The 15,904-nt window shown below is 36.2% G+C and overlaps 1 protein-coding gene and 1 pseudogene across 3 annotated transcripts; both read left to right on the top strand.

Annotated features, from left to right (window-relative positions):
• The first annotated feature begins 1,607 nt into the window (after positions 1-1,607).
• On the top strand, positions 1,608-8,384 carry LOC129297294 (uncharacterized). Of its 3 annotated transcripts, none has more exons than XR_008590165.1 (11): positions 1,608-1,679; positions 2,145-2,249; positions 2,407-2,642; positions 4,012-4,129; positions 4,989-5,063; positions 5,151-5,274; positions 5,379-5,821; positions 5,908-6,050; positions 6,529-6,618; positions 6,911-7,104; positions 7,208-8,384. XR_008590165.1 is itself a non-coding variant. In XM_054935645.1 (11 exons), the coding sequence occupies exons 2-11, from the start codon at positions 2,229-2,231 to the stop codon at positions 7,228-7,230; spliced, it is 1,371 nt and encodes a 456-aa protein (XP_054791620.1). In that variant the 5' UTR covers positions 1,608-1,679; positions 2,145-2,228; the 3' UTR covers positions 7,231-8,384. The 3 variants fall into 3 exon arrangements, 2 of the variants coding, with proteins under 2 accessions (XP_054791620.1, XP_054791621.1); XM_054935645.1 differs by having other exon boundaries at positions 6,911-7,008; XM_054935646.1 differs by lacking the exon at positions 1,608-1,679 and having other exon boundaries at positions 2,196-2,326; positions 6,911-7,008.
• Positions 8,385-9,218: 834 nt separating this feature from the next.
• LOC129297297 (probable starch synthase 4, chloroplastic/amyloplastic) lies at positions 9,219-15,881 on the top strand (annotated as a pseudogene).
• The last annotated feature ends 23 nt before the right edge of the window (positions 15,882-15,904 follow it).

Below are 15,904 nucleotides of genomic sequence, written 5' to 3'. Positions count from 1 at the left end.
ATAAAAATGGAAATGGATATGTAAATATAAATGGATATAGGCTTTAAATATATGTTTCGTATGTTCATAGAATTCTGATATAATTTTAATCAAAAATATATATATTCCTAATATTGAAAGACTAAAATACCCTTACTAAAAAAACCCTAGACCAACACAGCTACCCTTCTCCACATTGCTACTGAAAGAACCACTACCAAAGAACAATTAACAATCTATAATCCAGATTCAATCATGAACAATCAACAAAAACTAGCATTTAAACAACAAATCCATATTCAAGAAATTGAAGACAAAGTTCAAGAGGGAGAGGGAGATCCAAATTCAACACTTTCGCTCTACAACAATCAATAAATCAAAGGCAAAGATTGAGAGGAGGGGAAGATTGCGAGGGAGACAGAGATCCAGATTCAACCTAGATCAAAGCAGTCCCTCTCTCGACCTCTCTTTTGCTCTGAGTCTTAGTTTCAGCAAATTGAAGGTTGGATTCGAAGTTGCCTTTGACTTTTAGCCATAAAATCAAAGGTTACTGTTGTTGGTAGAGGACAAGTCATCATCAATTTTTACCATTATTGGAGCTTGCTACCATCAGAGGTCGCTTGCGGTCACTGTCTCAAAGCTAGAGGTCACTGTTGACAGAGTTCAAGGTTGCTGACTGGTTGTTATGGGCTAAGAAATTGATGGAAGGTTGAGTAAGGGAAAGAGAGAGGGGGGGGAGGAGAAAATAGAAAAAAAGGATGATAAAATTTTAAAACTGAGTATTTTTAATGGAATTCAATTCCACCCATTTTGGTGGACTTCCTTTCCATATGTAATTGATTTTTGCCATACCAAACTAACTTTTTTTTTTAATTCCATTTTCATTTCCAATTTCAAGGGCACAATTCCAACAAACTGAACAGGACCTAAATGAGATAAATATATATATTTACTCAAATTCTCATATAACATCTAATAAAGTTAGTTTTAAAAAATACACGATCATTCAATAAATTATAAAACTAAATAAGTATTGTAATGCTTTAATCCAATGAAAAATTAAAGATTAGGAAAAAAAGAAAAATTAAAGAAATAATTTGAGATAAAAGCGCCAAAAATCCATATAAACATGGAGCATTGTCATTTTTGAAAAAAAAAAATTAAAAAATAAGAAAAGTAAAAGATGCAAGGAGAACAAGAAAAGTGTTAATTACATTTTAAACAAATATATGAATATAAATTCATTGAATCTAATAAAAATAAAAAAGGTGAGGAAAAATGAAATAAAATTTTAACATGAAAAATAATATGCAAAGGATTTAATAAATTCAATGCAAAATTATAAAGTGACTTCGAAGTATGGAATTTTTTTTAGCAAGAATTCAAATTTTTGAAAGATTAGGAAATTATTAAAAATTAAATATTATAAAAATCATAGAAATATATATTAGGAAAGTATTACATATTATAACTACAATTATAATTTAATATATTGATTTTAATTAATATGTATATAATATAAAAATAATGGTCCGGGTCGGGCGGGTACGGTCGGATCCACGATAGGTCCATGGATTGCATAACGGTGGCAGCGGATTAAATGAAATTTCCCGAATAACGAAAATAAAAGGCCGTTTGGTCTCAATCATCGTTCTTTCTTCTGCCCTAATCGACGACTTCCTGCTGGGAAGGAGATCGCGGTAAGCTTTCTCTGATTCTTTCTTGCCTTTTGTTTTCCCAGTATTATTGGATTTGTTAAATTGGTTAAATTGATCACTTCATCTCGTGCTCGTTGCTATTGTTCATATATTCTTGTTCTCTGGAGATTTTGCCCCAAAATTTGAGTCGATTCAACTGCATCCGATGAACATGAGCGGTTCTGCTCGTGGGTCTTACTGCTCAAGCATTTGTATACCATTTAGATCTTCGCGTGAATGGCAATTCAGGGAATAAACAAGTTTATAAATTTTTGTTCAATGCTAGCGAATTGTTCACCCTATGAACCACTTCTTTTTTCCTGAGAAGATTTTAGCCAGTTTGTCGTGGGAATTATTCCATTTTTTGGTCTCTCGTCTCTCTCAATACACACTGTCAGTTATAGTGGGCAGAAATTCAGCTTCGTTCCTAACCTTATTTTGCATTGTATTCTGGTATCGACAAAGCAGGCCTTCTATCAAGTTTCTTTGATTTGCGGCTCGAGACTCTAGATAGTTGTAATTGGTGGCTGTCTATTTCTTCTTCAGGCAGCAATGCAGGAATATGACAGAGACGTAAGCAGTCTCAGCTTTAGGGAGAAAATGTCCCTTGCTTGTTAGCTTTTTTCTTCATTTCCCCTTCCCGTTGCTTGGTTTGTCTCCTTCTCACGTTCATTAATCTTGTGTGTGACTAGTTTTGGGCCTCATTATTCCTCCTATTCCCTTTCTGTAGGGTTATGAAGATTATGATGATTATGATGATGAGGGACAAGAGCAAGAATATGAATATGAAGAGGAGGGGGAGGAGGAATATGAAGAGGAACAACCTCCTAAACCGACAAAGGAAGAACTGGAGTACCTTGAATTGAGGCAGAAATTGAAAGAATCGATTAGAAAACAGATGAAGAAGGAGAGTAGTACATCGCATGCCGGTTCAAGTGAAAGGAAGAAAAAGCTTCCTTACGATAAGTGAGTATTGCACCTCTTACAACGAGTTTTCATTGCTTATTAATTCCTTATCTTTGATTTTGTTTTCAAAGGATATTGATCAGGTTGTTTTAATGCTTCCTTTGTGACATCCATCGCATTATCATGTGTTATGCTTTTGTATTGAATTTTGATATTTATTCTCTTTTGCATTTGCGTGAGGTTCTCTTGAATGACCAAATGGATATTAGGTCTTTTGGGGTGTAGTGTATAAACTTAGTTATGATAGAAAAGGTGTTTGTATAAACTATTTGGCTGTGAAGAACATTTACACAGCTTTCAATCTGAAGTATTAACTACCTGACGCAAAAGTGGTGTTATATCATCTGGCTCCTTTAGGGCTGTAACTTTTGAGGCCAATTCTTTTGTAAAATGAAAGTTGTAATTTAGTCCTTGGTAAATCATTTGTGGGGGTTTCTTCTGCCAGTGTGACATTGTAGGGAATTAGTTGGCCGTCTTGTGCAACATTGTGAAGTATTATACACATCCTGTGGCATACTTGCAAATTTGATGTTTTCTTAATTAAATGATATACTTCATGGTGATTTATTGAGATTAAGACCTTGTACCACATGTAAGCTTCAATGAATCCCAACCATGAGTCGCCTTGTAATCACCAGTGATTTTGGATCATTTGTAAATATTTATGTTGACTGCATCTTTCATTCAAGGGTTTAATTTCAGAGCAGCATCTGGTCGTTACTACTTTCTAATTGTAATGGTAAGTTTTACACAGTCGGTTGTTCTTGGGATATTCTCTCATTAGTCTCTATCATTTGCCTCGTTTGGAAGATTTGTGTCTTTCCATCAGAAGGCTACTTTCTTTTTGCTCTCCCCCAAGTCTTAGCTATCTGGTGTGCATTTCTTTGTTTCTATACAGATTGGGCGGCCTTCTACCCAAAGTTTCTAGAACATATGTTGCTTTGTTTTGTGTTCATATTGTCTTGTCTATCTGTTTTAAGGATATCTTAATAATCTTGCCCTCCATTTATTTGCACTTTCTTTTCTCTGTAATAAAACTTTTGGCTTTGGAAGATAAATCTGTAGATATGTCCTCTACCTCATTTATGTTTATAAGTGATGTTTCTGTGATTAGGAGCTTTAAGCATGCTTTGCTGTTTGACTTTCACTTTTTACTCTTCTATACTTGATATTTGTTATTATGTTATTTCTTGTGTTTGGCTATAAGTTCCCCCCCTTTTTTCGTAGTTGAATGCAAATTTTTTGTACATTACGCTCATCATTCATATTGTTCATGTTCACCTGGGATTTGGCTGTTACCAGATGAATTAATTACTTACTGGAGTATTTCTCTCTCTCCTTTTTTTCTTGGTTTTTAAATTGTTTGCAGTTATGGGTCATTTTTTGGTCCTTCTCAACCTGTTATTGCGCAAAGAGTCATCCAAGAGAGCAAGTCACTGTTAGAAAACCAGCATTTGGCATCTAGGCTTTCTAACCCACTTCATATTGTAAGAACACAGAGCCTAGTTTTGTCATTATATTTATTTCTTACATGATTGCTTCAAATTTCAATCTATTGTAATTACTTCTATGCATTGTACTCATTTCTGTTGGGCATATTCATGAATTGATCCCTGTGGTATGTTGGCCATCTTGTTCTCATGGTAAATGGCACGTTGTCTCTTGGGTGGGTATTGATTAGGGAAAGAGGAAGGGAAGGGAGAACAGCAGCCATTGAACAAGTGCTACTGTTACAGCGCCAATGCTAATTCCCTTTAGGATTTTCAGCTAAGCTGCAATGCCAATGCTGTGGCCATGGCACCAGAAAGCATTTCTCTGGAAAAAATTAGCCACAGGCTTTGTGGCTTCACAAGACACGGTCTTGGCACCAAATACAGTTTAACTTATTTTTTCTGTCCTGGACATCTTTCTTTTTGCTTTGGACGCTTTACTATTTCCCACAAATACCATAAAGACTAGTGAAAAAAATGTATGAATTAAACCATGATTTTCAGCAATTGTTCAATTTTTTACGAGCAATACACTAAATGTCAATGATTTATTTTCTTTATAAAATTAATCAAGCACATGAAATTGTAGTTTTGGCTCCCCAGGTACTCCCAAAAATACCCCAAATGTTATTAAATATGGGAAGTCATCACCTGTATACCTAGGCAAAATAGGTGTATATAGTGCAGAGTTTCTTGTATCATTTCCAAATTGTTGTTATCATAAGTTTTGTCACCTCATGCCTATCACGATCCACTTTATTGATGGCAACATATGCAAAACCTAAATGTTTTTTAATATATTTCTAGCTTCATATTATGTGGTGCGTCAGTATTCTAACTATGATTTTGTCTACAGAACAAAAACAAAAACAAAGTATCCAATGGGGGATCAAAATCTGCAGTTCATAATCAGCTACCCAAAGTCAGTGAGGTATTGAAGCTATTATTTTGAAATTGCTCTAATATAAACTAGCATCTAGGATAGCTAAGTGATGGTGGTCAATTCCTCTGTATGCAGGTGAAGCTTAAAGCACAGAAAATTAAGGATACAAGAGATTATTCCTTTCTTTTGTCTGATGATGCAGAGCTTCCAGCTCCTTCAAAAGAGCCTCCACCCAGGAATATGCCTCTCAGATGTTCTGGTACAATGCTGCTTGGGATCATGTTTGTATGGGATGTTTGTTGGGGGTGTAAACATATTATTATGATTGAGAAAACTTATACAGGTTTTTTGCTGATCTTGAAGATGCACGGCCAGCTCAAGTACAAGGAAGGAATAAGCAGCCTTTAAGCAGTGGTGGCAAGCATGTTAATGGTGGTCGTGAGGACAGAAAACTAGGTTCTGCAGGTGGCCAATTACTTCCTAAAGTGGGGTCCGGTAATAAGTTAGCTTCTTGCAGTAAGCCTAGTATGGCATCAGCAGATTCAAGAAAACAGCTTGGAAACAACAGTGTGAATGGACCTGGCCGGCCTGTGGGACTGAAAAGCTTGCCTCCAAAGGCACCTGTTGGTACCATGAGCAATAAGTCTTTGGTGACTGGTATAAAAGGCCATGTAAATGCTGTTCAGAAACCACCCGTTTCAAAAACTCATTCATCTATTTCAAAGCAGAGTGTGGAACAAAGAAAAGATGCTAGGGAAAAGCCTAAAATGATGCCCAGACAGCCGGTGGCACCTTCTATTCCTCAGGTTTGTGATGCTGTGTGCTTGTTCATGTACATGTAATTTTAGCTTCTTATTGAAGACTATTTTCTTACATTTTTTTTCCCCGACAGAAATCAAAGCCACCTACACAGGTTACAACACAACGTCCAATCCAAGATCAACGCCCCAAGAAGAAGCCTGTAAGACGGCCCTTTGATGACGATGACGACGATGAGGGTCAAAGGGCTATTAGCATGATCAGAAGAATGTTTCAGTAAGTGTTGCCAGTTTTTAATCAACTTGCTATTATCCTCGATTTCCTTGCAATGTTTTTGATAAATCTGGATGGAACCAAATTATTACAGATCTTTCTTGGTGGATTGTGTGATTAGTATTTGGGAGTTGGTGGATAGCCCTTGGTTGTGATGGATAACATACTTGTAGATGTCAAAGGATTTCTGGGTTAGGCTGTGTTCTTTTGTTCATTCATTGTTTTCTTTTTGAACCGACGTTTTTTCACCTTTTAGTCTGCTGATGACTTTAGCTGAAACTTTAAAATTCCAGTCTACATTCACTGATCTTTTTACATGTTTTTTCCTTAAAGGAGAGTCATTGTAATCAAAGTATTTTTACTAGGGTGTGTTCCTGGTGTTTGATGTCTGGTTGGAAGTGCTCTCAATTTCAGTGTGATGATGGTCATTCTGCTGCAAATCTAGTCACTTTTTCTAATAAATTTGCTGAATATTTTGCAGCTACAACCCCAACAAATTTGCTGATGATGACGAGGATGATATGAACATGGAGGCAGGCTTTGATGACATCATGAGGGAGGAAAGAAGGAGGTATGTTTCTTTAATCATTAAGTTGATATTTACTGCTCCATTTGCTCTCACTTTAAGACCTACCGCAACATGTGTTTGGTATAAAATAGGAATGAAAAAGCTCTCTCATAACATAGGAAACCTTTTTCTACAAAAATTCACTTTGCCATCTACCAAATGCGACCATAATATAAAGAACCTTGCAAAGTTATGGATCGATCACCTTTGTATTTCTAATTTCTGGCTTGCTGTCCTCGGTAATCATGGATTTTTCTGGTGGTTGATCTATATTTCTTTTTGGTGATATCCACAGTGCCAAAATTGCTAGGAGGGAGGATGAAGAGCAACTCCGATTGATAGAGGAGGAGGAAGAAAGAGAACGGAGAAGTCGAATTGCCAAGTTAAAGAAGCGTAAGCTTGCCAATCATTAACACCATATCTTCCCTTGACTTCCCCATTTGTAATCCGTATAATTAGAGACATTCCTCCTTAATGCCCGTTCGAATGGTATTTAATCAATTCTTCCAATTGAGTAGAAATCTGTTGCCCCTTGTTACCCAGGGGGAAAAAAAAATCCGCTCCCCTTGTTCTAATAATTCTTTTGATCTAGGTGGGAAAGACGTCCCTGTGTAGGCGCAGGGGATGCATGCATGTTGCGATATTTTTTTGACTGAAGACTGAAAACTTCATTCAGAGCAAATGGTAACCAAACAATTTATAAGGCAAGGATCCAAAGATTAACTTTCATCATCCACCACGTCTAAGCCTAAAGGTGGGGATGATTAAAGATGATCACTGTGGCAACTTATAAGAGCCTTCTTCTCCTTCTTTGAATTAGAGGGGCAGGCACTTATGGCTTGAAGTAACAAGATCAAACCTATGACCTCTTACTTATATGAGAGTTTACATGTCATTAGATTACAACACCATTGGCTACCTTTCCAATCTTCCAATTCTACCGTAAACCCTTTAATTTATTTTGAGTGAAAAGGGAATTATATTGACAAAATATACAAGCGGAACAAGTGTTTATAAAAGAAACACGCTAAGCCTCATGGTCCAGAGATTGAAGGATCCCATGGGCTTTAACATCATAATAAACTAAGTTATAGGCGGATCTAACAATACAATGGGGAGTGATGATTTCATCGGTAAGTGTTCTCTTTATTCATGTTGGTCCAAAGTTTCCATGCCACAACACTGAAGCTGAGTCTCCAATGAGTCCTCATGATGCGTGGTTTGAGGTTCCAATGTAACCACTCCTCAAAAGGCTTGCTGAAGAAGGTAAGAGGCTGCATGCTGTGGGACTAGCATTATGCAACAAAGTCTGGCTGTGTTACATCTATACGGGACGTGGTCCACATCTTCAACAGCTTTGTTGCAAGCTTCACGAGGCATTTGATGGTAAGCCTTGTCGAACTCGTTCAGCATTAGTGAGCAGGCGGTTCTTCTCAGATAACCAAAGGAAAGTATTGACTCTAGGCACCCCAGGCCATTTCCAGATCAAACTCCATGGCTGTGGTGCTTCACTTCCAAAGGGGTTCTTAGGTTGATTTGTATGCAGAAGCTGCCGAGAATTCACCATTGCTAGTAAGGTCCCAATAGTATTAGTCAGGATTGTAGGAGTAACAACTTTTAAATGGTGGGCAGACTTCCTACTCTTCCATAATTATCATGCAATAAGCACATGTTCTGTGGGCAGACGAATTGTGGCTTAAAATTACTGGGCATCCTGGAAGGATTAACAGAAAAAGAATGTTGTGGAATGAAGCTGAGTTTGTTATAAATGTTCGAATGCAAATGATGGGCTAAATTCAAAACTGCCGGTGAAATGTGTTTACTTAAACAGGCGAATGACGTTCAAATGGTAACATTTCGTTTTATCAACGGCATTCATGCCCACAAAAGAAAACGGACAACGACATGAACTAAATTTCCTCGATAACTTATCTTTCAGGAAAATCTATGCCAGTTACAATTTTCATATCGAATTAATTTTGAATCTAAATGAATTTTTAGGATCATGTAAATTAACCTAAAAAATAAAGCCACTTTTTTCCTTCTACAAGTGTCGAGTATTTGGTAATTTAGTGAAAGATTCAAGCATCGTTATTAGTTATTACATTAAATTGGAGGTGTTTTTTAATGATTTTTTTTATTCATAAAATTTGAACCTTCAAGTTATTCAAGCAAGATTAAGTGTTTTTCACATTGTTCGAAAAGATGAAGTCATATTTTACTTTCTCTTTTTAATTATTTGGAAAAATGTTCTTTAATATGGATATGAATTATGACTATAATTACAGATATCTTTTACCGTAATCAATTTTTTATTTTTACTTCAAACTATTTTATGAATTTTATTTTATTTTTTGGCGCAGAATATTTAAATTTTAAACTTACCATTTTATGATAGTTATTCCATTGTTGTTATTCTTCAAGTCCGCAATGTTTATTAGCTTCTGATTTCTATCATTCTTCTTGAGCAGGTGAGAATCCCATGATTCTTTCACGCACGTTTCTCGTTCCACTTTTAATTTCCACTATTTTTTTTTTTTACTTAAAGTCTAAGAAAACATATAATTCAACTAGTCTGTGAGTGAGTTGTTGACACTAAAACAAAAATCCACGGCTCATGTCAATGGTGATATGGACGGATAATCATTAAACTTGCAGAAGAAACCTCCAGTAAGCGCTTGCCATGGAGCGAAGCTACTGTATAGAAAATTTTCATCTTTACCGAAAAATATGGAAATTCCCCCTGGAATTTTGCCCCGTTGCTGCTACTGCTACATGTGCAGAATACAGTCCCTTTTCCGTGATGAAGGCAATTTGTTTTTATTTTTCTTTTTTTGTGAAGATATTACCATTAATAATTAATACTGGTATCGTGGATATGGATGCCATAGCTATATCGTCATGAGACTAGTGATCCCGAGCGGGAAAGTCATACCAGTGCAGCTTCCTCGTTCTTTTCCTCTCTATCTCTGTGTATGAAGACAATAAATGGGGACATTGGTAAACGCAGGGACCGGGGTTCCTTCACTTCGTTGCATTCCAACGTCTAGAACCAGAAGGACCAGCACCTCGTTCCGAAAACCCATTGCTGGTCTGCCACTACGTTGTTTGAGGTGAGACCCTTGAATTGTGCTACCCTTCGAATGTTGCTTGAAAGCTGAGTAATCAGACTTCAAGCTCACAACCATCTCATTTTAGCATGTTTGTTTCTCTCCTTAACAATATGAATTTGAAGTTAGAAGCATTGGTGTTGGTTGTGTTTTTCTGGGAAAAGTTGAGTGTGGTGTGGTCGTAATGCAACATACTGGTACATGACAGAGCGATGGTTTTGATCTAAAATCTCTTGTTATTTACTAAAAGCTTGACTTGTTATAATGCAATTTTGAAGCTTGATATGTGTGGCTCATAGGTCATCATTTTTGCATTGATTATTGATACTGGGTGAAATTCAACTTGTCATTGATTGAAGGTATATTAAATAGAAATAATGGATTGATAGTGGGTGAATTCACTTGGCCTGTTATTCATGTAATATTTTTCAGAAGTAATGGAGATGACAATCGCCAAGGTGAACAACGGTAAGAGTTTTGCTTTCTTTAACATTTATCCAATAATATAACATTTTTGTTTTATATTTTAGCCGATACTACTGGGACTAGTCCTCTTCTAATTTTTAATCGACATGCATCTCAGTTTTCAAGGCACAAATAACGTGGTTAAGATGCAGGTATATGGTCTTGCCTACGATATGGTGTAGTTTACACATCTCTTGCGTCTTCCCTTACTTAACAAGTTACTCATTGCGTATTTCCTCCCAATATTTTAGCTAACTGAAGATGATCAGGATGCGAAACACCATCATATTTGGAAGTTGTTCAGAGAAGCTCAGCAAAGTCAGTTCTTTCCCAGGCTTAATTTGATTTTCCATTAATAATTCTTGTCGGTGTCTTTCCATTCTTCCTTCCCCCCCTTTTTATGGGTGGGGGGTGTGCGTGGGGAATCCACCTTTGTGTTACTGGTGCGTTATATTGAAGTGTTTTCTAACTTTGATGAGTTTTCTTGTATACACAGACATTCTGTACTTAAACAAACAACGCCTTGCAGCCACAGAGGAACTTAACAAAACTAACACAGAAAAGCTGTTGCTGCTCAACATGTTAGAGAAATTGGAAGCAGAAAAGCATGCTGGTTCTGGAAAAGGTGATATTTTGCGGCTGTGCTTTTACCTTGTCATGTATCATTGATGAATAGACCGATACATATTATTTGTTTCTTTAACATTTTCTTTTTTGCTGACACTCATGCTATCTCGCAATTTTACAATTAGTTGGTTCCATTGAACAATGATGAATTAGTAACATTCACAAGTATGCTAGTTTTTCAGTTTAAAATCCAAAGCATATACTCAAGTAGCTGGCCTGAATAAAGTAAATCTCTCCATAACTATAGGTCAGAGAGATCAAATTCCAAAACCCCAACCTGGCAAAAAACCCATATCAGCCATCCCTAGGGATCTGGTTTGGCAAAGAAATAATCCGGTGCTTGAGGGACAACTTGATTTTGTGTGCTTGAGGGAATGGTTGGGGCATGTGTATGCTCTTGCATTTGTCTTTCCTCTTTTGATAATGCAATATCATCCATCTTAAATGCAGTATATGTATTGCTGATAAACTATTATATATAAAGTAGGTTGCAAGAGCCTTTGTATTGTTCATATTTACAAACAATTTGATGAGATAAGTAATGTATTTTTCTTAGTTAAGCAGTCTTTACTTTTTCACTAGTTGATTAGTTGCACTATACGTTTTGCCAACACAGACAACCTGTCAATTTGTTGGGAGTTGCTGCTTCGGATTGATTCAATGGTTTTAACCAACATGATTTCTCCTGGAGAGGCATCTGAATTGAGAAGGTTGGTGATAAAGCACAAATTGAGTGTGGCTGATATTTTTACTGACATCCCTGGAAGAAGAGACTCTGAGCTTTTGGAAGAACTTCGTCAATTCTCAGACAGCAGCAGAAAGTAAATCTAATGTTTACTAGCTTCATTCTTTAATGTTATCCCCATAACTAATGATATTATAAAGTATATATTGATATGTCAAACTTGCTGAAGCTTATTGCAAAATTGCCATCCATTTCATGTTAAACTGGCATACCTTTCATGCAAATCACTGAGAAACATCAAGCAAGAATATCTGAACCTTAAAACATAACAAAAGAATGTGACTACTATATAAAGCCTAGAGTATGATATGATACTGAATTCATGTCTAGACATGTTTGGGAATTTTTCTTCCATCATTTGGTGGCTTATTTGGGAAAGTCTTCTGAAGTATCATATGATTAGTTATGTTGTCTTAATAATTTAAAATTACTACTGCAAGAATTTGTTTTGGCCATAGGTATTCTTTTCTTATTTTTTCCCCACTTTCCCTTTTCATAAAGATTCTTAGAATCTGATTGTTATTTTTTGTTTGGTCAATTTCTTCAGGAATGCTTTTCATATTGTTCACATTTGCACGGAAATGGCACCATTAGTCTCCAGAGGATCTATAGCATCATACGTGACTGGCATATCTTGTGCTCTGCAAAGGAAGGGTCATCTGGTGGAAGTCATATTGCCGAAGTAAAAAAGAGAAGTCATTTTTTTGTTCCTTGATTCTTTAAAATTTCTTAGATGCCTGCTGAAAATTTTGCGCATATTCTAGATAAATTTTTTTCTTTGTTCAAAAGCTTTTTTTTGTCATTTGCTCTAATATGAGTCTGATTACAACCTGATGTTTCTGATACCTCACCTTGACTGTATTAACTTTCACACAGGTATGCTTGTTTGAATCTAGATGAAGTGCAAGGGCTGCATGAAGTTAAGGCTGAGGCTTATTCATATTTTAATGGTCAAGTACTTGGAAACAGAGCTTGGACTGGGTTAGTTTGGCATTTTTTTAATATGATCATGAGTTTTCATACAACTGGATGTTAGTAGCTTGTGAAAGAAGTCAGAGATAGAGGCCACCTTACACGTGTTTAAAATCTGCTAATGGTTTATACTTACCTGAATATGTGATAGTGTTGTTCGTGGCATTGGAGTCACTTTGATAGAGCCATTACAGTGCTTATCCCTTTTCAGCCGCGAAATGATATATGGCTACCCTGATGATTTTGAAAGGCAAGTGAGATTGCATCCCTGGTAACTGGTCCATAAGCTTTTCATCTTCCCTTGTGGCACATCAGAATCATTTCTATGTTAAGGTTTATGTCAAGGATAAATGGTATTGGCTAACCACGTGAATCTGAAAGGTGATTCTTTCAGCTTATGTGACTTGACGGAAACAGAAGAATATTCAAACTGAAACTTGAATTTTGCGTCACTTCCAGAATGGGCGTTATTCATCCTTTTCAAAACACTATTATAACTAATAGCAAATATTAATTTGTTGAAATTATAACAAAATAAATTGACATAGTGCAGAAAATAGTTTGATTTAACTAATAGAAGGTAATGGGAAGAAACGCATTCAAACATGTCACTTGATTACATGTAATGGGAAGTTAAGGCTGGTTTGGAATCCTTTTTGACTGCATTGTGTTCCTGAACTATCTTCAGACAGAAAGAGAAGTCAAAAGGCAACTCTAACAATCTGATAGTTTGATCAGCAATAGCAACTTACTCTCTGGTTAGGATGACAAGAAAGTGGAATTTGACCAAATCAAGATGTTCTTTTTTCGTGAATTGATTCAAGATGTTTTTACTTGGTATGTTGTATATGTTTGTAATTAATCTTGATACGTTATCTTGTGCTATCAGGTTTTCCTATTTTTCTCGTGCTTCACTTGACTATATAGTAAAATGTGGAAAGAAACCTGATATTTTGCATATACATAACTGGGAGACTGCCATTGTTGGGCCCCTTTTCTGGGACTTAATTCTTAAACAGGTGCCTGTTCTCAAATTTTTAATTTTAAGTACTTGTAATTTTTTTAAGTACCTTGAATAGGGCAGAAAACCTCATAATGGGATAAGCTAATTGAACCTATCATTTTTGGCTTGTCCTTTAATTTTGGCTATTGACCTAGCTTGGAAAAGATTGTTTGCAATATTCTATTATTTAATTTGTTTAGGGTCTGGAGGGTGCAAAAATATTACTGACGTGCCAGGACTTAAGTATGCAGGCAAGTTATATATATTCCCCTCTTGTCTTTTATTCTGTGTTAGGTTAATCAAGTCTTAACCTTATTTCCATCCTAGGTTTTTTTAACATAATTTACTACTGGATTATGTTTTTATTTGGTTGTGCCATCTAATAACCAAAGAACGTGCAATATATATTTTAGTGTCTGGAGCATCCAGATAAATTGGCCTTATGTGGGCTTGATCCTGCAAGCCTCCATCGTTCTGATCGTTTGCAAGATAATACAAGCACACACCTTGTCAATATATTAAAGGTACGCTACTATGCTTGTTACTGTTGAACCTCTTTTATCTTCTCCCTGCCCACACTTTCTATAATTGTCCCATGATGGTGAATGAAAAGTTTCCAAGACATTGTTTTCTAGCCTTAGCTTTCTGTTGGTGTTTTTTTAATGTAAAAGATTCTTAGGAAACTGAGCATATTGGGCTAGTGTATCAACTTGATAATTATTCTTAAGTCAAGACAACCATTGTAGTTCCCATTTCAGATATCGGCATACAAATTATATATACATTGTAGTCATTGGGTTTGATCAATGTAAAGTAGTAATTATTAATTAATGTGAATACTTTGAAGGAGTGGAACAATGCTTGAATGTTGTTTTGTTTTGGTTAATGGGAATGTTGAATGGTAATGGGAAAATTGTTAAAGATGAGAAATTTATGCCACAATGATGTTCATGATTGTGGCATCTTTTTACAAAGACCGAGTTCTGAGTTCTCATTACGCTAATTTGGTATTTGTACATGCTATGACACGCTGTATCTAATTATGTTCTTGCCGCTACCAACACATTGTGACACTGTAACAGAGTGATCATTCATTTGAGAAGGGATAAATATGAAAAAGTGCCTTAGGTTCAATCTGGAAGAATGAGGACCTCGCCATCATCATATGCATTGGTCAAAGAGTAAAATGTCATTAGAATTATCTTACATATAATGCTTAAAACATTGAACAGGTTGATTTTATATGTTTCAAGTAAGTATTTTCACCCAACAAAAAGAGTGTGTGTGTGACTATTTTACTTTCTTCCGCCTGCTGATTTAATTAATGTGATCATTTCCCTCTCAAGGAACGTCAAATTTAAATCTTTAGAACAAATTACTCTTTTCTTATTGTTACCCTTCTAGCAGCATTTTTCACTTTTTGGATATCACCATATGTTGTATGGCGAAGTCTAATTGTTTGAAAGCTCCAGTCCAAGCCACTTCTAGCTTTCTAATGGACCGAAGCCACAAATGATATTCAAATACTGAAGATAAGCAGTAAATACTATACAAGCACACAGAGAACACGTTCTTCTGGTATACGAAAGACTAGAGGCTCTCCACACACATCTCACTAATTGGCTAAACCCTCCCTGAACCTCACTCCCCATGTATACCCAACCAACAACAGACCCACTTTCTCATGCACCTCACACACCCTGCGCACTTCATGTGAGTGGGCTTTGGCCCATTACTAACAGGCCCATCACTTTCCAACATCGAATCATCAGTTTGTGCAAATTTTCAGGGTGGAATTGTCTACTCTAATGGTGTGGTAATAATGTCGTCCGTCCATTCAAAGCACAGAATTCTTCATAGTTCAAGTCACGGACTAGAATCAACTTTAGGTGTTCATAGGTGAGCATTCTATCCTTGTAAAACAACATTCCCCAATCTTGTTTAATACTTTAATGTCCTACGAGGGGTTATTTTGTCTCTCACTGTCTTCCTTCAAATTATATTTCCATGAAGTTGTTTGACATAGCATGTTAGCATATGACCTATTGTATGATTTTTTGTCTTCTAAAGATGATACGATGATACCCTTAATATAATTGAATTAATATGGCTTTGTACTGAAGCCCACCCCTCAAAAAGTAACGTAGTTGTGTTTGCATATATGGTTGTAGGGACAAGTTGGTCATTGCTCCTTATGGATTTTGACAAATTAACAGGGATCTTCAACTGACTGTTTTCCCTTCCTGAAAATTTTAATGCTGAAAATATGGAAGGTAAAGCCGTTTGCAAAGTTGAAGTGCTCAGCGCCTGGAGTTATCAAAAGATGCTTCTAATGTTCTTGTATGTATCTCACTTGTGGTCTCTTTT

This window comes from Prosopis cineraria, unplaced genomic scaffold, assembly GCF_029017545.1.
Source record: "Prosopis cineraria cultivar Desert tree isolate PC_DT_omini unplaced genomic scaffold, ASM2901754v1 PC491, whole genome shotgun sequence".
NCBI lineage: Eukaryota > Viridiplantae > Streptophyta > Magnoliopsida > Fabales > Fabaceae > Prosopis > Prosopis cineraria.
Note: the sequence above shows the minus strand (reverse complement) of the source record. Positions and strands in the feature narration are given on the sequence as shown.

Coding starts and splice junctions, on each gene's coding strand:
- LOC129297294 (XM_054935645.1), top strand. CDS start 2,229: ATGCAGGAATATGACAGAGAC. Junction 4,130..4,988: donor TTTCTAACCCACTTCATATT/GTAAGAACACAG, acceptor TTTTGTCTACAG/AACAAAAACAAAAACAAAGT. Junction 5,064..5,150: donor AGCTACCCAAAGTCAGTGAG/GTATTGAAGCTA, acceptor CTCTGTATGCAG/GTGAAGCTTAAAGCACAGAA.